Consider the following 23,058-nt stretch of genomic DNA (forward strand, 5'->3'; position numbering starts at 1 on the left):
TTTGTTACTTTAGTTGTAGTTTGGTTTTAGAAAAGTAGTACTTTACTTTAAAATTGATTTTGTTATGTAATCACTTAAACCTATCTATTAAAGTACATTCCTTTATGGTCTATTTGATATTCATGGCCTCGGGTGACCGAGATGGTAGCACCTTCATGCATTGGGTGGTCTTGGTAAGGCACCTTGGGGTATGGGGGTGTTACAGTCACATTTCATTTGAGTGAGTAATTCATGTACGATGCCCAACAAAATTATAACACAAGTATAATCATGCAACATTTCACTTCACGCTTCCCGACTCATAACCACCCACGTAGTGACCAACCGAAACAATAGGATCTAGTTTTGAAATGAGGGATCCTTCTCACCCAAAGCCGACCTCCTATTGTACTCATGTCGGGTTCATTTTATTAGAGACTCCTAGATTCATTTTGGTTCATTGGTTTAGGTTCTAAAAGCGTCGCTCTGATACCACTCTGTAACACCCCCTTCTTACCCGGCCAGGGTAATAAGGAGATGTTACCATCTCGGTTTCCCGAGGCGGTAAATCGAAGATACAATAAAAAAACATCTTATATGAATAAAGAGATTAATTAATTCATAGCCATGAATGAATAAATGAAAGAATACAACTCGTGACTACTATACTCTTCTAGACAACTATACTCGACTCAGGTGTCATCAAGGCTCGTCCCAAATCCCGATCACGTTAACAAGCAAAACCTGTACTTAACCTGCTCCCCATATGATCAGAAATATCATATGAATCGCCACAGGCCATCCCGAAAATAGCTGATAATTACACAGACAGGCAAACGTCAGTTTCAATAAATAAAGTGTGACACAACTCAAAGTATGTGAGTATAAAACAAGACTATAATATGAATGACATGCTATCAAATAACCACCACCACGGTACCGGCACACGCCCAGACATACCGACAACCACACTGGTACCGGGACACACCCAGACATACCAACAACCACAGACAGGTACCGGGACACGCCCAGACGTACCGGGTCCGGAAGCCAACCGGATCCCTTGCCAGACATCGTATCTCAACCACACGAGTCCCTCCGTAACTCAAGCCATTAATTTGCACATCCCTCTTGGAGTGGAAGCTCCAAGTGGCGACCCGAGCGTGAGATGGTCTCCCAACCGCCCCACGTCTCCATAACAACAATTAAGCCACCAAGTCCTCCGACATACAAGACAATACAATAAATGCAAGATGACGTATAACATGTCAATTACCGACTCATTCAATGCAAATGAATGGCATATGACTCATTTAACAATTAGACAAATTATTGAAACTGAGTAGGATAAACCTACCTTTTAGCAAATCTCCGTAAGCAACCCGAATAAAATAATCTTCCACAAAAACCGTCACCTAAATATAATTAATTAAATATAATTAATTAATTACTAACTAATCTAATCTAATTAAATACGAATTAATTAATTAAATAAAACTCGTATTAAACTATTCAAATCCCGTCATAATTAAACAACTCATAACCCATCCAAATAACCCGTAAAAACTGCCCCCAAACCACCACCATAGCCCACCACTGTGGGCCACCTTCCCCCACCTTCGACCATGGTAGCCGACCTCCACCACAGCCGCCCAAGGTAGCAGCCACGACGCCAACCGCGCTGCCATTAACAACCCACACCCACACGACCAAATAACACCACCGTACAACCACAACCACAAACGTACCAATCATGGCCACCACCGGCCATGGCCGGCCATGATGGCTACCCCTAACGTGTCCCTGTCCCACGTCACCACCAGCAACCACCAGCCACGATAATAACCACACCACGGTTGACACCAACACCCAACAATAATACAAACACCACTTACCCAAAATAGTCCGTACATCCCCCTTTTAGACTTATTTTCCGACCACCACATCCACCCTACCCACCACTCAATACCACCAGTAGCTTCTTCTCACTATCCTCGACACAACCCACCCAAGGTCAGCTCATAACAACCACGAAAGGTGGGTCAAAAATCCGTCTTAAGACGGTCGCACAAAACAGCTATAACCTATTATATACTTGGTCAAACCCATTTTTGGGCGGTCAACGGTGGTCCAAGGGTGGTAAACGGCAGGTCTAGCGTGAGTCAAGGTCAAGGCGGGTCTAATAAAATAATATATAAGTTAGTGAGACGGTCTTACCTTACGAACTCGAGGCAGAGGGACAAAATCTCCATCTTCCTTTTGTCTCCTTCTCTCTTCTTTCTCTCTAGAATTTTGTGGGATTACAAATGGATAAGGGTGGGTGGCTAAGGTAGGGTGGAGGGTATATAAGGTGAGTGCGGTATATGTATATAATACATGTATAGTATATCGTATTGCGTATTATTATTATCATTACCACTTATTATTATTATTACCATTATTATTATTATTAATTACTATTATTATTATTATTAATTACTATTATTATTATTTCGTCTCAAACCCAACTCGCTAAATACAATAAAAATATTATTATTACATAATTATTAAATACGGAGTATTACAGACCTCCACTTCATCGAGTGTTCAATCGACTCAGTTGAGTATTACGCAGTTCTCAACAATGACCAGTTTTTATAAAAAAAGTCATATCTCATTCGTTTCTTGGTCATTTTGGGTGTGTGACCTACCGTTCGAATCGTAAGAAAACATCCAATTGGAATCATATTAACACCATGTTTAGATCTCAAGTTATGATAGTTTAAAGACGACCCTTCTATAGGCGGACATTATAAGAACTCCACTACGTCTGATATAGGTTATACTCGGTCCACTTTATAGTCATAATTCACTCCCTAGTGGCCTCTTGTCTAGTATAAGGTCTCATCACACATCCCAAGGTTCCTTTGTGGGTCCCAAAATATCTGGGTTGTTACACTAGTACATCTCGGTTTCGGTTCCAAGCTCGACTTTGGTACTGCTCTAATGATAGTTCAAGCTACGATGGCTCAAATGGTAGTCGGAAAGGCTCGGGCAGGTTAGTGGAGTACAGTGGTGGCGAAAAGTGGACGCCGGGTTCGGTTCCGATTATGCAAGTGATGCAGGGGAGACCATGGCGGCGTGAACAAGGAGTAGCGGTGGTTAGGGCTGAGCAAAATTGTACAATACGGTTTTATTATACGTATCCGATATGTTATACCAATTTAATTATACGGATATCCGGATATCCGATACGAATTTCCGGATATCCGATACGGTTTTAAAAAAACCGTATCAAATAAGGATTGGCAAAATATGAAACCGGATATATGGTATCCGATATGGTTACCTTTTTCTAGAATAAAATATTAAAATATATACATAAATCACAAAATATCCAATATGGTGGTGATTAAACCTTATTAGTGTATTAAACTTTATAAGTTGTTTACTATTATAACTTTTTAAAACACTTTTAAGTTACGAAAAAATAAACAATCACACATAGAAAAGAAAAAAATATATTAAATTACATAAGTAAGGCTGAAAACCGGATATACGGAAAAACCGGATATACGGTTTCTGTATATACAAAACAATCGTATCGTATAAGGATACTAAAAAGAGGGATTTAAAAAACCGAATATCCGATACGGTTTCCAAAACCGTATCCAATCGAATATCCGGTTTTGCTCACCCTTAGCGGTGGTCAAATGGCATCGGGGTTGCGGCGAAGGTGAGGACCTCAATGGATGGTGGTGCTTACCATCGTTTCTGGGCTGCTGCCATGGTGATGGTAGTACCGAATGAGAATCGAAAAAGTAATGGCAACTATTGATGATGGGTGTCGATTTAATTATGGAGTATTATGATGGATTGGTGATAAAGAAGGAGATCAATTTAGGATGGCATGATAATGGTAGGTCTTAGGAGCTTGGCTGTAGATAACTTAATTGTGTGAACTATGAATATGATGATTTGTGATCAGTTGATCGACAGATTTGGGGTTTAGTTAGGGATTTGGGGGATTTATGGATTCATGTGATTTGGGAGTAATTTGACGATTTTTGTAAATGATCGAATGATTTTGGGAGTAATTAGGAGTAAATGGAAAGGGTAGTTTGGGTATTAGACATAAATTGGTAACCAACGATTCGGAAAATAAGAAAAATGTGTCTCGACGCAAATATACGGTAGTGATTGGGGAGTATTCGTGAGAGTTTGGCTTTTATTTGTAAAAACACAAATACATGGTGATTATTTGTAAAAATACGCAAATACATGGTGGTTATTTGATTTTTTTCATTTCTTTATATTTGTGTGTGTGTGTGTTTTGTGTGTGTGTGTGTGTGTGTGTGTGTGTGTGTGTGTGTGTGTGTGTGTGTGTGTGTGTGTGTGTGTGAAGCTTATTTTAGACGAGAGAAAAAAATGCATGTTGCACAGTGGTAATAACAAGTGCATCTCTCTTGTCTATGGTTTTAACAGAATTCAAGAGAGAGCCTCTTTATGGGATTCTTTAAGGGATTACTCCTGTATGATTGATGGGCCATGGTTGCTGTGTGGGTATTTCACTAGTATAACTGAGGTAAATGAAAGAATTGGTGGAGTTGAGGTGTCTTGGGCTGAGATGGCTCCTTTGAGGAAGATGATAGCTGACTGTCAGCTGCAGGACATGAAAAGCTTTGGTTCTTATTACACGTGGAATAACAAGCATGAGGCTACAACAAAAGTGTACAGCAGAATTGACAGGGTTTTGATTAATGAGCAGTGGTTTCAAACTTTCCCTGAGGCTGTGGCAAACTTCCTCCCTGAAGGTCTTTATGATCACTGTCCATGCCTTATCAACTCTGCTGAGGAAATTATTAAAAGGAAAACGGGGTTTAAGTACTTTAATATGTGGGCTCTCTCTGATGATTTTGAGTCCACTGTGAAGAATAGTTGGCAGCAGGAGATGAGGGGTACACCTATGTATAGAGTGGTACAGAAGATGAAGAGGTTAAAACCTGAGCTTAAAAGTTTGAATAAAGCTCAGTTTAGTGACATTGAAAACCTTACCAATGTTACTGAATTGGCCTTGAAACACTTCCAGCAGCAGCTCATTCAGGATCCTAAGAATGGTACTCTATGCAATGCTGAAAAAGATTGTGCTACTGATCTCATTAAACTGGTCAAGGCCAGGAACAACTATTTAGCTCAGAAAGCAAAAGAAGCCTGGATTAAAGATGGGGATGATAATACTTCTTTTTTTCATTCTAGCATCAAAAGAAGAAGAATGAAGAATAGGGTGTATTCCATTCATGACATGGAGGGGGTTGTGTGCTCTAAACCTGAAGACATAAAACCTGCATTTGAAAACTACTATCAGAAGTTGTTGGGCACTTCAAACCCGGTCAAACCTATATGTAAAAGTGTGGTCAGGCATGGAAGTATTTTGACTGCAGACCACGGAGATCTCCTTCTCAAGCCTGTCTCTGATGAAGAGATCAAAAGTGCTATGTTTTCTATACCTGGTGACAAGGCACCTGGTCCTGACGGATTCAGTAGCCAATTTTTTAAAGACTCTTGGCATATTGTGGGCAGGGAGGTGTGTAAGGCGATTAGAAATGTTTTTGAGTCTGGCCAACTCTTGAAAGAATTGAACACCACTACCCTTACTTTGGTACCAAAAGTTGACTTGCCTGATAGTGTATTGCAGTTCAGGCCTATTGCCTGCTGCAATACAGTTTGCTGCAATACAGTTTATAAATGCTTGACGAAAGTGCTGTGTAATAGATTGAGCTTGATCTTGCCTGATATTATAAATCCTTCACAAGGGGCTTTTGTAAAAGACAGAGATATTGTGGGGAATATTCTCATCTGTCAAGACCTCATCAAGCTATATAAGAGGAAAGCTTGCTCCCCAAGGGTTATGCTGAAAATTGATTTACAGAAAGCGTATGACTCCATTGAGTGGAGTTTTCTGAATGATATGTTGAGTGCTTTAGAGTTTCCCCCCAGCTGCATTAACCTGATTATGGCATGTGTGACATCCCCCACCTTTTCTTTGGCCCTGAATGGAGAGGTGTTTGGCTTTTTTAGAGGACAAAGGGGTTTAAGGCAAGGGGATCCCCTCTTCCCTTTGCTCTTTACAATATGTCTTGAGTATCTCAGTAGATTGTTGGGTGTGTTGGATAAATATCAGGGGTTTAGATATCATCCTTTATGCTCTAAGTTGAAGTTGACCCACTTATGCTTTGCTGACGACCTTCTCATGTTCAGCAGAGGTGACTTGCATTCTGTTAGATTGTTGCTTAGGGCATTTGAGACCTTCTCTGCCTCTTCTGGACTTAAAATGAACAATGGCAAGTCAAATATTTAAAGTAATGGGGTGAATGAGGATATCATGAAGTGTATTGAGGAAGCATCTGGTGTGAAAAGAGGGGGGATCCCTTTTAGGTATTTGGGGGTTAAAATTGCCCCCAAACGTCTGGGGGTCCTTGACTGCCAGTGTTTGGTTGACAAGGTGACTGAGAGGATTGATAGACTTGGGACTAAACATCTCTCTTATGCAGGGAGACTCACCCTCATTAAATCTGTGTTAAGTACCCTTCATAATTATTGGGCCAGGATCTTCATTCTACCCAAAACAGTTCTTAACAGCATTGATGCTATTTGCAGAGCCTTTTTGTGGCATGGTCAGGAACAAAAAGAATCCCCTGCACTTGTATCATGGAACCAGATATGCAAACCAAGGAGAAAGGGTGGTTTGGGTTTGAAACTGTTACACCAGTGGAATGTAGCTTTGATGGGTAAGTATGTATGGTGGGTTGAGCAAAAAACTGATCATTTATGGGTGAAGTGGGTGCATACTATCTATATAAAGAATACCACTTGGAAAGATTATGAACCTACAATCACTACTAGCTGGGCATGGAGAAGACTATGTGCTGTCAAAACTCAGTTGAAACCGTGGTTGTATGATGAAGCCTGGAGAGACAGTGGGTCTGATTATACAGTCAAGCTTGGCTATAGTTGGCTTGTGGATGCAGGCCCTGATATATTCTGGTATCCATGGATACATAATAGGATTATGTTGCCAAAACACAATTTTTTCATTTGGCTAGTAGCTCATAAACGCCTGCTCACTCAGGATAGATTGATGAGAATGCACATAACACAGAGTAATAGGTGCTATCTCTGTGCTGCTGAAGAGGAGGACTTGAATCATCTGTTCTTTAGTTGTTCTTTTAGTAGGCAGTGTGTGAGGCTGCTTGAGGACTGGTTGAGTATTTGCTTGCCTTACCAGGGGGTCATTGATTGGTGGATAGCAATTAGGGAGCGGTCATTGTTGAAGAAACAGGTGGTTGCAGCTGCTGTTGCACAATTAATGTACTTGATCTGGCATGCTCGTAATCGATGTAGGCTTGAGTCTGTCATTCCTCTACCTGTTATGCTTATAAAACAGGTGAAGGAATTATTACAATGGAGAATGAGATATAGTCGTGTGAAAATTGGTTCTAGGAGAAGTCAGGAATGGGTCAATAGCTTATGTTAAAGTGTAACTAATTAGAGGTGTGTGTACCTCTAGTTGTCAAATTGTTTGATGGGCTTTATTAATATATACTTAACTTTCCCCAAAAAAATAACAAGTGCATCTCAACCAAGAGGTGATGGATCAAGCCTCACTAACAATCTTTTTAACCAAATGAGTTTGGTGTGGTGGTTGCTCACCTCATCCCTTTAACCATGAGGTCAGAGGTTCGATCTCTGCCCATGGGAATAGAGCAAACTCTTTAGCCAGCCGTTTACCTCTTCGTGAGAGCACCCGCGATGACGAAGGGATTGTACACTATTGTTAACGGTGGACACCCTAGTTTACACCAAAAAGAGGAGAAAAAAAAGAGTTGTGCTTTTTCACATACGGATATTACTTTTTCACATACGTTTTTTACGATCTTATCCGTGTCATTTTTCCTCATCCCCTCACCCAAAAGCAACTAGCCACACCATCTCTCTCTACCCGTCTGTCTACCCTCTCTACTCCGGTGGCCCAACGACTCAACAATTCACCACCCCAACATCGCCTCCATCACCACCCTCGTAAAGCCACCAAGTCTTCATCATGAGATAAACACGTTTACACAACCAATCATAAAGGAATCTGTTGGAATATGTGTCCTCCGACAATAATGCGATCACAACTGTTGATCATGATGATCACATGTTTAAATCTCATTTTAAGAATACATGTGGGATGTAATATTTTACAGTCAACTGGTCCACACATATCGGTAATGATTGGCTGACTAGAGTTTGACATTACTGTCGTGCGACGGTGGTGATCAGTTGATCCCCTTAAGTCATACCTAAAGGGTAACACTCTTAATTAATTATTTAATTGATCGTATAACGATACAGGTTAATTAAATTACTTAAAATTAACGGACGATTTTGGAAATAATATTTACGTGTCTCATTGTAATTTGATTAAATAAGATGCGGTCTAAGTAATAGAATTGTCTTATTACTTAGAACAAGTGAGTAGGAGAACTCATTTGTGCCCATATATCTGAAACCTTCATAGTAAGAATGACGATTTCTTCCCTATATTTATTTATGTTTGCATGCATAAGATCAAGATTTGATTTTATGACTAAATTAAATATCACATATATGAATATGTCGAAATAATGTGATTAATATTTTCTAACAAGCGGTATCATGATCCTTAGGTTGTTTGCATGCAAATTGGTTATTGTTTTTTCGAGTTATACGATTAACAAATAAAACTTATAAATTTGTGTTTGTTATGATATATCACGAAATTTATTATGCATTTTGAAGTTTCTGATCCTAAATTTTTTTTAAGATATTTTGGTTTATTTATGGATTTTATTGTTCATTTTTATTAATAATGGCATTAAAATGTGATTTTTATAATTAAAATGTCATTTTTAGACTAAAAATAGCTAAACTTCGTTTTTTCCAGTGGTTTTTGGATATATTTTCACATATATGATATACCGATGGCATGTAAATGCTCATAATAATATGAGTTGTTATGCTCGAAATATGGATTTTTCAAATTAAAATCATATTTAAATGGTAAATTAGGTTAATATGAGTTATATTTCGAATCTGGTCATAGAAATTTAGTATGTTATCACATACAATTTTACAAGATGTGTGTAAAATATTTGGCTATAATTAAGTCTTTATGCATGATTTATGAGTTTTTGATGAAAAATCACATAAATAGTGACTTTAATTAGTAAAAAATTGCTAAAACATACTTCATGACTAAGGAAAAACGTCATATGTTGCATTTTATCATGTATTTCAGATCTAAAATTGAAAAGTTGATAAAAATAACTTTTTTCATATTTTTATGATAATAATTGATAAATCCGATAAACCGCAACATTGTTTTTTTCTCAATAAATTTTTGAAATTTTTAACCTAAGTTTTTGAGCATTATGAGTGTCATGGTATTTTTCCAGAATGTTCATGAGTTTAATTTCAAATTTCAAATTTATTTGAAATTTTTAATGATTTATTTGAAGTTTATGATATAATATTGTATTTTTGAGTCCATTTATGAACAATTTTAAGAAATATAAGTTAATTATTGTCAATATGTTAGTGGAGACTAATTTTGAGTCCTAAGATGTTTAGGGTAATTAACGACTACATAAATATGATTTTATGTAATTATTGTGATTTTAAAAGGTTAGATCACGCAAATCCATAAAAACCGATTAATATACGATATTGGCTCCTTAAAGGCGATTTAGCATAAAATTGGGCATGTTCATACATATTATAATGCTGCATTTTATTTATGATTGTCATATTTTAATTTTATGTAATTTTTGAATTATGTAATTTTACTTAGTACGGCCTTAGTTTTAATTAATATTACCCAAAATGTATGGGAATATCGATTCGGTTGTAATTTATTGTGATCTCGTATCACCGTTTTGTAATTTAATAGATTTATTTTATTTAAAAATGTATAATAGGAAATTATGTAATTCATTTATAATTTTATTTATTACTTTGTAATTTCCCGGAGTTTCCAAGAAACCGGTGTTACCTCGAGATGCGTGCCAAGACCGAAGTTCAAGGGACCAAAGGAGTTGGTTTCCGAATATGTAATAGTTAATTAGATTTACTATTTTAGGAAGGCTATACTAGGATTTTATTTATGCTTTGCATTTTATTTATATGTTGCTTTCATCGCTAAATCGTCATAACTAAAACATGCATAGTCATTAAATCGAGTATATCAACCGTGTCAATTACAATTATCGTAGTTCACCGCTTTAGTTCGCTTAAAACGTGATAGATAATAAATTGACATGACCTCTCGCTAAAAATAAACAATTGAGACTTAGCCTTACCAAAAAGTAGAAACCATGAAAATCTATTTCGTGAGGGAGTGCACTCGGCCACACCGGGGTACAAACCTTGTTACGTAGGGGAAGTGGGTGATAAATGTCTATCCACCGAATTTATGTTAATTAAGGGTATTTCGGCACACCGTGCCCTAAGTTAATATAAATTTGGATCATGGACACATTTATTCGAAATTTGGGTTGAACTCAACGAAAGTATTCACGACGATTTCCGGATGTGTTTCAGGCTAGAGATAAATATTAATGTAATTTTATCGACCAAGAGTTCTAAAAGTAGAATCGATTAAAAGGTTAATCCACCAAGTTATGTTAATAAAGGGTATTTCGGCACACCGTGCCCTAAGTTGATATGAATTTGGGTCTTGGAATCATTTATCAAGTTGGGTAGAGGTCACTAGATAAATGCAATAAAACTTGTTTAAATTAAAGTTACAAGTATTATTATTATTGTGAAAACGACAAATGTTTTATTTCTTCTATTTTTCGTTTTGTAGACCACTTTTATTTCTCATAACAAATGGCCGCATCAAACACCAACGCCGCACCTCTCACTAATGCTTCATGGCTCCGATCCTTCATGGATCGTTATAAACTTGAAAAGAATGGGTCAAATTTCTCCGATTGGGATGCCCAACACAAATTAGCCGCCCAAGGTGACGACAAGCTTCGTTACCTCACCGAGGCCTCTCTACCCGAAGCTAATGCTAGGTCGAGTATCGCCACTAGGGAAGCATACGAGGCTTACCACAAAGAATCCGCCGCAATGAAAAATGTGTTGATTTTTGCGATGGAGGCGGATCTCCAAAGGAGAGCCTTTAAAATGGGCACCGCTAATGAAATATATTCCAAACTTGTGACAATGTTTTCACAAACTCCGAGGACCGTCCAATATGAGGCGGCCTCGGCATTCTTTGATCTCGATTTCAAGGAGGGCCAAAAGGTTAGCCCTCACGTGCTCAAATTGTTTGAGCTAGTCGAGACTTTGAAGATTCAAAAAGTTGAAATCCCCAAAGAACTCATTGTAGATAGGATTCTACACTCCTTATCCAAAGTCAAAGCGTATGTTCAATTCCGGGTGAATTTTAACATGCAAGACAAGGACGTGTCTCTTGAAGAGTTGCACAAGTTACTTGTGCAAGCAGAAAGAGACATGGGGTTAAATGTTAACCCACCTAAGGATGTGCTTAACATAAGCACCAAGAGCAAGGGGAAGTTCAAGAAGAATGGGAAAAAGGGTAAGAGACAAGCTCCCATGTCCACCAAGGCTAAGACTTTTGAAGCTAGAACTTCCAAGACCAAGAAGGGTCCTCTTGATAAATGCCATTATTGTAATGGTGTTGGACATTGGAAAAGGAATTGTTCCAAGTATCTTGGTGACATTAAAGCTGGAAAGATCACTCCAGTAGGTAAATGACTATCCTTTCTTTTATGTTTCTAATTCAACTATGGTATTTTGATACAAAGTTGTGATAATGTATCCCCTTTTTATTGTAAATAGGGCCTCCTCCAAGCAAAGACAAAGGAAAGGAAAAGCAAGCTTGAGAAATCATCAAGGAGCTAGGAGTAGCTTCCAATGAAGCTTGGCTTTTTATTATTGTCTTATTTTAAGTTATGTTTCGGATTTTTAGAACTATTTTGATTTCCGTGTTCAACATGGAAATAGTTGATCCTTTCTAAACAATTGTTGTATTTTGGATTATGGTGGCTTGGTTTGCAACCCAAGTCACCCCTTTTATCATATTTCCTTGTTCTAAAAATTCGTCTTTATATGCTTGTACATAGAAACATATGATCATCTACTTAAAGTGATCCAATAGACAACTATAATGATGGGATTCATTATATGTCCACAAGCTTAAGGCTTGTGTATGATCAATTATAAAGTGATGTTGAGTTGATGAACTCTCCTAAAGGAATGTAAATTACCAAGTACACTCATCAAATCTAAAACTATTAGTCAATCTATGAGATAGTCCTCCTTATACTTCAAAATCATTATTTGTGTCTCATAAGCTATCTTTGAATATCTAGTGTACTTATTCTAAAGATAAAGTGGGAGAAAAATGACGACACAAATAGATAGTATACACGAATAGATGAGATCTATGGTCTCGAATAGATGAGATCTACATGACAAAAGAGACCAAATGAAGTAATCAAAAGAATATGTTCTTAAGATAACTACACGAGGAGACCAAAAGAAAGTTTTGGAAGAAAATGACTAATGAAAAGTCTTAACAAGAGATTTGGCTAGTTTATGAACAACACTTGACCATGAGTTTCAATATTGATATTTACATAATAGCCTAAATGAAACAAAGTTGCATCCTTGAAAATAAATGAGATTTATGACTAAAAGTTGCAAAGAAAGATATGCCGATATCTACAAGAGCTAAGTTAATTGTTAACCATGCTAGTGTCATTATTTAACCTCATTATGAAAATAAAATGGTTAAACCTCCTTCCGGAAAAGGGTATTTTTAGAAGGACGTGTATTAAATGAAATTCACATTTAAATAATGACATTACTACGCATCATTATAAAATGAATGAGTTAAAGATTAAAAATCTCTTTCCATAAAGTTTAAGATTAAAACCTTTTCAAAATAGGTATTTTGAAAAGATATGTTAGGAACATATTTGGTTTTATCTTAATAACTTGGCAAAGCAAAATGTATTTCAATTCTTGAAATGTTTCGATTGAGTAGTCAATTGCGAAACATATGGAATTGAGTGGGAGTTTGGAATTATCATGTGAAGACATGTAATTTAGTGGGAGCAATCATCTTGTAAAATTTATAACTCATTACTCATTGAGAATGACGAGCTAATACTATCTTTCACAAAGATATGTTTGAGTTTTCAATTCTGGATGAAAATGGACTATGATGAATCCAATCATATCATGGGATGTTGGATAAGTATTGAGATATACACATCAAATCATAGAGAAACGTAGGTTATTCATGTCAATGAAAATGGAATTACCATAAGCAGTCATGGTCATTCATTGAACCTAAAAATGGTTGATCACATGATTAAATTACTAATGTTTCCGCCATTAGAATAATCATGCACATGTCCATTAATGAATCATATGCATAAGAGCATGATGAATCATTGGCAAGCCATAGAATAATCGTCATGAATTCTCGAGGAGAACTAATGAGCTATTCCAGTGTTGGACAGAACACTCTGTTATGTGACAAGAAGTTGCACGTATTGAAGTTTGAACACACGTAAGGATTTATGAAAATCCTAAGCTATTCAAGCTGAAAGGAGAAATAAGAAGTTTGAAAAAGATACTTGTTATAGTAAGAAGTTACTCAAAACTAGTATTTTCTAATATGCTAGGACTTATGAGAAGTGCTAGGCTAATCATCTTGACAATTGTTGCAAGACCCTACAAAACGTATACCTAGTGCATTGTGAGTTGGTAGAACACTTGACCAGTGCAAGTTATATTACCCACCATAATTCGTTTGTTATGTGATAATCAACAAGAAATTTCTTTCAAGATAAAGAAACTAAACCTAGGTTGGGAATCTAGATGTGTACTTGGTAAGGTTCATGCTATGATAGATAACATGAATATAAAGGAAGTGTAATACAAGAAGTATGAACACATGGACATATGGTATGTTAAACTTCTATTGCAATCGACTAGTGTTTACACACTTACGATATACATCACAAGGTTGTAATATGGTATTGACTACCCGGATGTGATGTCGACATTCGTCGTTTGAGTTATTATTAACTCACCTTATACTTTGTTACATCCAAACGGATTGTAGAGACAATTGAACCCCGTTAAAGTGAACACGGATTAGCATTGTATTCGCCCATAGTCACTTACATGAGGTGACGTCTCGAAGTGACTATAGTGTGATGCGATTGATGGCAAGTTCAAGTGCCATGGAGTCATGTGAGATGACTAGTCGATCACATAGGCAGACTGTTAGGAACACTTTGTCGGGCCTTATGACCGCTTATAGAGTTCTGGCAAATTTATATAGCCTGGTCGTGGCGAGAGCTACTATAGTATTCTAATGAGTCGATTCTTTTGACTAAAGACTGTTCGCCTAAAGTGGCACGGATTTGATTAACTTTGATTTATGTTACTACGACCTTCGTAAATGGGGTCAAATGGGCATATTTTGGGTTATGATGGTTGTGGCTAGTCGAAGGGAATAAGTGCGATAGGAATTGTCCACCCCTTGTCAGGGTTATAACAATATCTCAGGGCCACTCGAGGAGTAATGAACTAGAAATGCGTGGCCACGCTCGGAAGGCATCTATGGTAGATAAATCCGGTCAATCAGTTATTCTCCAGATCGAGGAAACCACTCTCGATATGATCACTTGCAAGTACGACCCAAAAGACACCTTGCATTGAGTGGAAGATAGTAATAGGACAAGATAATTGGTGACGCACACTTGTCGAGGACAAGTGGGAGATTGTTGGAATATGTGTCCTCCGACAATAATGCGATCACAACTGTTGATCATGATGATCACATGTTTAAATCTCATTTTAAGAATACATGTGGGATGTAATATTTTACAGTCAACTGGTCCACACATATCGGTAATGATTGGCTGACTAGAGTTTGACATTACTGTCGTGCGACGGTGATGATCAGTTGATCCCCTTAGGTCATACCTAAAGGGTGACACTCTTAATTGATTATTTAATTGATCGTATAACGATACGGGTTAATTAAATTACTTAAAATTAACGGATGATTTTGGAAGTAATGTTTACGTGTCTCATTGTAATTTGATTAAATAAGATGCGGTCTAAGTTATAGAATTGTCTTATTACTTAGATGAAATTTTTGTTTACGGAAACAATTAAAATGGAATGAATAAATTATTATAAATACAGAATGTTGTAGTTTATAATTCGGAAACACTTTTTGGTCCAAGTAATTATTAATTACTAGGTTAATTTTATAAGTGACATATTTTATTAATATGTTGATTTTTAATTGTTAAAAATACATTTTATACACATAATGTCATGGAATTTGTGACATGTGACAAATTGACAAATGACAAAATATAAAATGGACTTCCCATTTTATATAAGTGCCGAAAAAAATGGAGGGAGTGTAATGTTTAATGTGTGTTAATTATTTAAGTGGAAACAAAATGATTACTACACATTCTAGCCATGTATACCTAGTTGCTTTTGTGAAGAGCATCTTGGTCATGCATTGGCCCTTGGCACCCCCCCCCATACCCGGTTTTCCTAGAGCAAGGCCAAGGGTTTTTGCTCTATATTTTTCTAATATACACTACAACATAATGTGTGAGGATATTCATTCATTCTTAACATCTAAAAACATATAGATTTTTAGAGAGAGAATTACTCCTTCTTCCCTCTTCTCTTGACCGAAAAAAACAAGAGACCAAAACAATATTTTGGGTTAATTTTTTAGTAAGATAAATATTGTTCTAGATTCAAATAATATTTATTTTTAAGAGGTTATCTTGGGTATTCATCTTTGGGAGGGATTCTATCCTTGAATCCTTGTTCTTCCATTTGTAAGGAAAGCTCAAGAACAAGTGAGTAGGAGAACTCATTTGTGCCCATATATCTGAAACCTTCATAGTAAGAATGACGATTTCTTCCCTATATTTATTTATGTTTGCATGCATAAGATCAAGATTTAATTTTATGACTAAATTAAATATCACAAATATGAATATGTCGAAATAATAAGATTAATAATTTCTAACAGAATCAACCTATCATCCTCATCTTCCAACATCATATTTTATCACATCAATCAATCCAAAACCGAAAGATCGAGAACGATAATAACGCATAAAAACTTACCTGTACACCTTCAAGAAATAAATGCAAAAAGTTCTACTAAAATATCATAATCTATATTAGGGTTTAATCATAATTCAACCCCATTTTGAAAAATTTATTAATGAATTAGATAAAATGGAGAAAAGACAAATTACAATGTAAACCTAGCATACATCCACTTGAAAGACGAAAAGCCTAATAGGGCCGGTGACTTCAACGTCATCTATTGATTGTTGTTTATCACCATTCACCATTTTTACTTGCTGTGTATTTATCATCCACCAAATTTATATGTCATTTGATGATTAATTTATCTTCTACCCAATTTTGTTTAAAATCGGAAAATAATAATTTCTCCGATGAACATCACCACCACCACCTTCGTTCTACAATTCAGTGAGTTATATGCTGTCTTCGATGAGTGACAGTGGTTAGGTGTGTGTTTGATTGAGGGTGGAGGGAGGGTGGTTGTTTGGTTGGGATTTGAGAGGGCTAATTGAGGAGGGTAGAACATAATTTGGGAGTGAGGGTAGGGTTATGGAAATTTTATGAGAAAATGTATGTGATTAAGTAAAACACGTATTGTGAAAAAGTAATTCCGAAAAAAAAAACCCCTCTAGTCCCCTTCCTTTTCCTAGGAATCTATCCGTCAAAAGATCTTCCCCTTTCTCGCCCTTCATTTAAAATCCCTCCATCCTAAAAGGCTGGGCTTCATAATGGTAAAATCCATCACTAAAATTTGGTATATAAAAATGGAGTACATTTTCTCCCCATTTCCTAAAAAGAAATGGAGAGACAAGTTTCTATTAATGGTCCAGATCGCATTTTAACAATATCTAACGGTTCTAAATTTACGCATGAAAATAAAGGAAATGAAGAAATGAAGAGAAACAAAATAGAGAGGATCCATATCCATAAAAATGGTACCAACTCAGCCGAAAACTTGTTCATTGTCTTTTTTTTAGACAAGTGAAAACTTGTTCATTGTCGACGCATATACTCCGCACATTAGCTCAGCAACGTGAACCAAACAATTTCGCGAATAATAACACTAATCGTCAACATTTCAATCTTTAAGTAACGAGTAACTATAAGCTTTAATTAACGAGTAGCAATGCAATTTGGACATCAAAACACTTAGAAAGGCGATCAATACAAAATGTTGAATTCAAAATTATCAATATACAAATCACATTTGAAATTTTGAATGTTAAGAACCCAATAATCAGCAAATTTGTGAACAATTAATTAATCAATCATCCTCACCGCTCTCGTCGCTAAAATAAGTGGCCTTCTTCACCTTCTTCCTTTTCCTATTCTTATCTTAAACCTCATCTTTCATTAGCAACCTCTGATCAGCACCATTATCAACAACAGACGCCCAATTATCCTCATCAAACACACTTGTATCCTCATCCTCATTGTCATCGTCATCGCCGCCGTCAACACCACCATCTTTGATGTTAGATCCCTGCACGAACCTCCGCCCCTTTTTAGGGACAGGTCATTCCCTCTTTCCAAGCTGATTTCGGAGACACTCGTAGCTCAAATACCCCTCCTCGCCGCACTCATAACACCTCGACTTATCCTTATACACACACCGCCGAATGAACTCAGGCGCGCGACCGTTGTCTGCAGCGATGGAAGCGGTGATTGTCGGCCGTTGAGGAGCTTGCCGTTCATCTGTTTGGCAGAGGAGACGACGTCGTTACGGGAGACGAATAACACGAAGGCAACACCGCGGCTGCGACGCGTAGATCGATCCTTGAGGACGGTGACGCGGGCAACCTTGCCGAAGGTGGAGAAGATAGTGAAGAGATCTGAATTTGTGAGGCTGAAGTCAAGATTGCTGACGTAGACGGTGGATTTAGATGGGACTAAGGTGATTCGTGGTGTCATGTGGTGGTTGGTAGTGGTGTGTGATGATGATGATGATGATAATGATGGATTTGATGGGGTCGCATAACGGTAGTACAAAGTCTCGTCTTCATCGCTATCGCTTATCTTCCTTGCTTTAGGGTTATTACCCTCTCCCCTTTGTGTTTCAGCCTTTAAGTATCAGGAAATAGGCAATTTCTCATTTGTGACGGACACTATCCGTCACAAGCTTGTGACGGATAGTGGCCCTCTCACACAGTTGCGAGTGGGAGGGCAAGTGGGACGAATATGGAGCGCCCCACTTGCCCTCCCACTTGCATATTGTGAGAGGGTCACTATCCGTCATGCTCATGATTTGATAGTGCATCAAGCTAATGACGGATAGTGGCCGTCACAAGCAAGACGCTTTGCAAGAAATATACCTTTGCAGTGATGTGCTTGTTCTCTTTCAGTATCGATTCGAATTTTTTTTTTTAAACCTAAAGGACGGATTAATTACCGAGAAAATTACAAATTAACTAACACGTATATACGTTTTTTATAAAAATTACCACCACTTATTTGCATTTTTACAACTAACTTCTGAATTTCGATGTAGACACTTCCATCACCACCGTTTTTTTAGATCGGGCATCGTTTTTCTTATTTTTCAACTTACTAAATAACAATTTACGCCAAGGCCGGCCCTAAGGCCCGTTTTGGTTGGCATTTGACAAGGGCCCAAAATTAATAGGGGCCCAATGTAAAAAAAATAAAAAAATAACAAATTTGTAAACGACGCAGGAAAGCAAGGAAGAGTACATAATATATTTATAACTTTTTAGAAATTATTAAAATAAGGTAACTTTTTCTATTGACTTTTTCTTCTCCCTTGTCTGTTTAATAACTGATACTTTTTTGCCCAAAACTCAAATCAATTTTCCTTATTAAATTTCTAGGGTTCTTCAAAAAGACAAAAATCAACTCTTTTATTATTCAAAATTAGGATTATCATAAGGAGTAAAGTATCCGTGTGGCCGTGTCTCTACTGCTCGCTTTCATTAATCTTCGTCCGCCTTTCGCCTCTCCGCTAATCAGGGTCTCCTAAATCCGAATTCCTTTTTGTTCTTCAATTTTTATTTATTTTAATTATTGATTGTTAATTTTTAATTATTTAATTGTGTTGTTGTTGACTTCTTGTATGTGTGTTCAGATTTTTTTCCGTTTTACAGCATGTCAGCATGTATTGTTGAGAATTTGAGATGTTAATTAATGTTTAAGTCAGTTTTTGTTGTTGTGCTATTATTCAATTTTTATTTATTTTAATTATTGATTGTTAAGTCAGTTTTTTAATTCTTGTTTACAATGTTACCTAAAAAGCATTTATCTGGATGTGAGAAAAGAAAGAAAAAAAAAAATCCTTACCAAGGAGTTAATAAAATCACAACAAGGTGCTATTAACAAATTTATTGTTCGAAATGTTGTCAATGAAAATGATCACAACAATGACTCTATTGATGTTGATGAAGATAATGTTGGAAATGAGTCTAATTTGCCAAATGATGTGCCAATTGATATTGATGAAGATAATGTTGGAAATGGGTCTAATTCGCCAAATGAATTTGATGTGCCAATTGATGTTGATGAAGATAACGTTAGAGATGAGTCTAATTTGCCAAATAATGTGCCAAACGAAGTTAACGAAAATAATATTGGAAATGAGTCTAATGTGCCAAATATATCCAATTCTTTTATTGATATTTATGATCCTATGAATTGGACCAATCTTGATAACAAGACAAGAGATATTATAATTAAAAAAGGGCATATAAGATAATTGAATATTGACTACCCTCTTGATGATAATAATAATAGACATTTTAAGGATGCTTATTTTTCTAGAAAGATGAAAAATAGTGAGATTAGTGATAGAAAATGGTTGGTTTATTCTAAACATGTTGACAAAGTATTTTGTTTTTGTTGTAAGTTGTTTAGATCTATTACTAATAAAAGTTTGTTGGCAAATGATGGTTTACTTGATTGGAAGCGTATAACTGAAAGATTAAAACGACTTGAAAATAGTACCGAGCATATGAGTAACATGTTTACTTGGAATGAAACGAGAGTAAGGCTAGATACGTGTGAAACAATTGATAAAAACTTGCAGGTAACAATTATGAAAGAGAAAAATTGATGGAGGCAAGTGTTACTTAGAATATTTTCAGCCGTGAAATGCCTTGCTACTCGTAACTTGACATTTGGAGGATCTAATGAAAAATAATATAAAGGTGATAATGGTAATTTCTTAGGATTAATTGAAATAATTGCTGAATTTGATGTGGTAATGCAAGATCATTTTAGAAGGATTCAAAATCATGACATTCATCACCATTATCTTGAACATAAAATTCAAAATGAATTGATCTCTCTTTTGGCTTATAATTGGAAAAGTTCAATAATCAAAACTATAAAAGAGGCAAAATATTTCTCGATTATTCTTGTTTGTACTCATGATATTGCTCATCAAGAACAAATGACTTTGATAATACGATGCGTGAATATGTCAAGTGAATAAATAAAAATTGAAGAGTACTTTTTAGAATTTTTGGAGGTGACTGTTAGAACGGGATTGAGACTTGTTATTGAATTGCAAAAGGTTTTAAAGTCTCTTGATCTTAATATTGAAGATGTAGGAGGTCAAGGTTATGATAATGGCTCCAATATGAAAGGGAAGCATCAAGGTGTACAAAAACATTTACTTGAAGTGAACCCGAGTGCATTATATATGCCTTGTGCTTGTCATAGTTTGAATCTTGCTCTTAACGATATGGCACATTCTTGTACTAGAGTTGTTTCATTTTTTGGTATTGTTCAACGTATATATGCATTGTTTTCTGGTTCCTCAAAAAGATGGAAGATTTTGCGTGATAATGTTCCTGACTTTACTTTGAAATTTTTATCTAATACTCGTTGGGAGAATCGAATTAAAAGTATTAAAGCCATTAGATTTCAAGCACCTGAGTTAAGATTGGCGTTGTCACTTTTATATGAATCTTGTGATAGTGATGCAAAATCAAAGAGTGAAGTTGAGAGTTTGTATAATGCACTTGGGAGCTTTGATTTTTTGCTTGGTATGATTATTTGGTATGAAATTTTATTTGTTATAAATAAGGTGAGTAAGAAATTGCAATCTAAGTCCATGTGTATTGACACCACAATAGTACATGTTGAAGGTATAGGGTCATATTTTGAGAAGTTTAGTGTTAATGGCTTTCTTTCTTGTATGAATATTGCTAAAACTATTGCACTTGATATGGATGTAGAGCCTACTCTTCCGAAAAGGCGTCACATTATTAGAAAAAGACATTTTGATGAAACTAATCAAGAAGATGAACAAAACCAATCACCTTAAGAAGTATTTAGACTTGAATATTTTTTGGTGGTGGTTGATATGGCAATTGCTTCGTTGAAAAGCAGATTTGAGCAATTAAAAACATTTGGAAGTATTTTTGGATTTTTGTTCGATTATAAAAACATAAAGTCTTTAGATGAAAAGGAATTGAGAGAATGTTGCTTAACTTTTTACTCTACATATACATCCGATGTTGATATAAATGATCTTTACTCAAAATTGAAAGTGTTGCAATCTACTTTGCCAAATACATTACTGTCTGTGACTGATATTCTTGAGTTTGTCAAATCTGCAGATTGTTATCCAAATGCTTCAATCGCATATAGAATTTTTTTAACAGTTCCGGTAACTGTGGCATCAGCTGGAAGAAGTTTTTCGAAGTTGAAATTGATCAAAACCTACTTGAGGTCGTCAATGTCGGAAGAACGGTTGAATGGTCTTGTAATGTTATCAATCGAGAAAGAACTTTTAGAAAACATCGATGTTGATGTTATCATTAATGACTTTGCATTTCAAAACGCTCATAGATCGCGCTTTTTATGATTTCTTAATATCGTGTAGTAGCCAATGACACATTAATTAATTGAATAATTTTTTTAAAAAGGGCCCCGTTTTACTATTTTGCCTAGGGCCTCCAAATGTTCAAGACCGGCCATGTTCATAACCCACTTAATTGATTATGGGAGTAATATGTTATCAGGGGCGAAGCCAGGATTGAAAATTTGGGGTAGCGAAAGTAGCGTGAAGCTGTGAGCACAATAACAACATAGATTTTTTTTTATAAACAATTTGTTTTTTTTGTCATTAAGAACTACACTTTCAATTTGTAAATCCGAAAAAAATGTTTTCGCGATAATTGATATGGTTGTTGACGGAAATGACAGTGCCTCAAATCCTAGATAGTTAAGACCTTTCATTAAGCATTTTTTGGCTCAAGCTTGGGCTCGTCGAGCCTAAAAAATTGAAACTCGAACTCGGCCCGGGAAAAGCTCGAGCTCGTTTTATCATTATATATTTTCACTTTCTCACCTTTTAAATCTAATTAAATATAAGTATTTTTGAAAAACAAATAAAATTATAAAATATTAAAAATTATTATATTATAACACTTATATAAATATCTAAATAAAATATAATTTGAAATAATAATAATATTACAATATAAAGATTATACAAAAAAAACTATAAACGAGCCCAAACGAGCTTTCGAGGAAAATGGAGTTCGGGATTAGAGAATATATAGGATATTAGGAGAGATATTATTTAGGTGAAAAGATAATGTGGGTACATATACAACTCAACACCTGTAAAAAAATTACTTATTGTAGGAGTCGAACCCAACTCTCCTGAGAGATGTACTTATACTTTATCACTAGACCATGTACAATCTGATGTTACCTTAGAAACGTATTATTTATTTATCCTTTGACACATATCAGCGATAGATACGGGGTAGCAAAATTTCATCTTCTTAGTCAAATTTTCGGGATTTAGGGTAGCGGCTGCTACCCCATGCTACTAGGTAGCTACACCTCTGATATGTTTACCTATCATATATTAACAACACAAAACCGTAAATTAATAATAGGGAGTTATACATTTGGGTC

General features: G+C 36.0%; 2 protein-coding genes and 1 pseudogene across 2 annotated transcripts; 2 read left to right on the forward strand and 1 right to left on the reverse strand.

Annotated features, from left to right (window-relative positions):
• The first annotated feature begins 6,340 nt into the window (after positions 1-6,340).
• Positions 6,341-7,492, forward strand: LOC141619416 (uncharacterized). Its single transcript, XM_074436430.1, has one exon. The coding sequence runs from the start codon at positions 6,341-6,343 to the stop codon at positions 7,490-7,492; it is 1,152 nt and encodes a 383-aa protein (XP_074292531.1).
• A 9,827-nt stretch (positions 7,493-17,319) lies between these two features.
• Positions 17,320-18,240, reverse strand: LOC141619417 (U11/U12 small nuclear ribonucleoprotein 31 kDa protein-like; annotated as a pseudogene).
• Positions 18,241-21,490: 3,250 nt separating this feature from the next.
• Positions 21,491-21,994, forward strand: LOC141619418 (uncharacterized). The gene has a single exon (XM_074436431.1). The coding sequence runs from the start codon at positions 21,491-21,493 to the stop codon at positions 21,992-21,994; it is 504 nt and encodes a 167-aa protein (XP_074292532.1).
• Positions 21,995-23,058: the final 1,064 nt, after the last annotated feature.

Source organism: Silene latifolia, chromosome X, assembly GCF_048544455.1.
Source record: "Silene latifolia isolate original U9 population chromosome X, ASM4854445v1, whole genome shotgun sequence".
NCBI classification, from domain to species: domain Eukaryota; kingdom Viridiplantae; phylum Streptophyta; class Magnoliopsida; order Caryophyllales; family Caryophyllaceae; genus Silene; species Silene latifolia.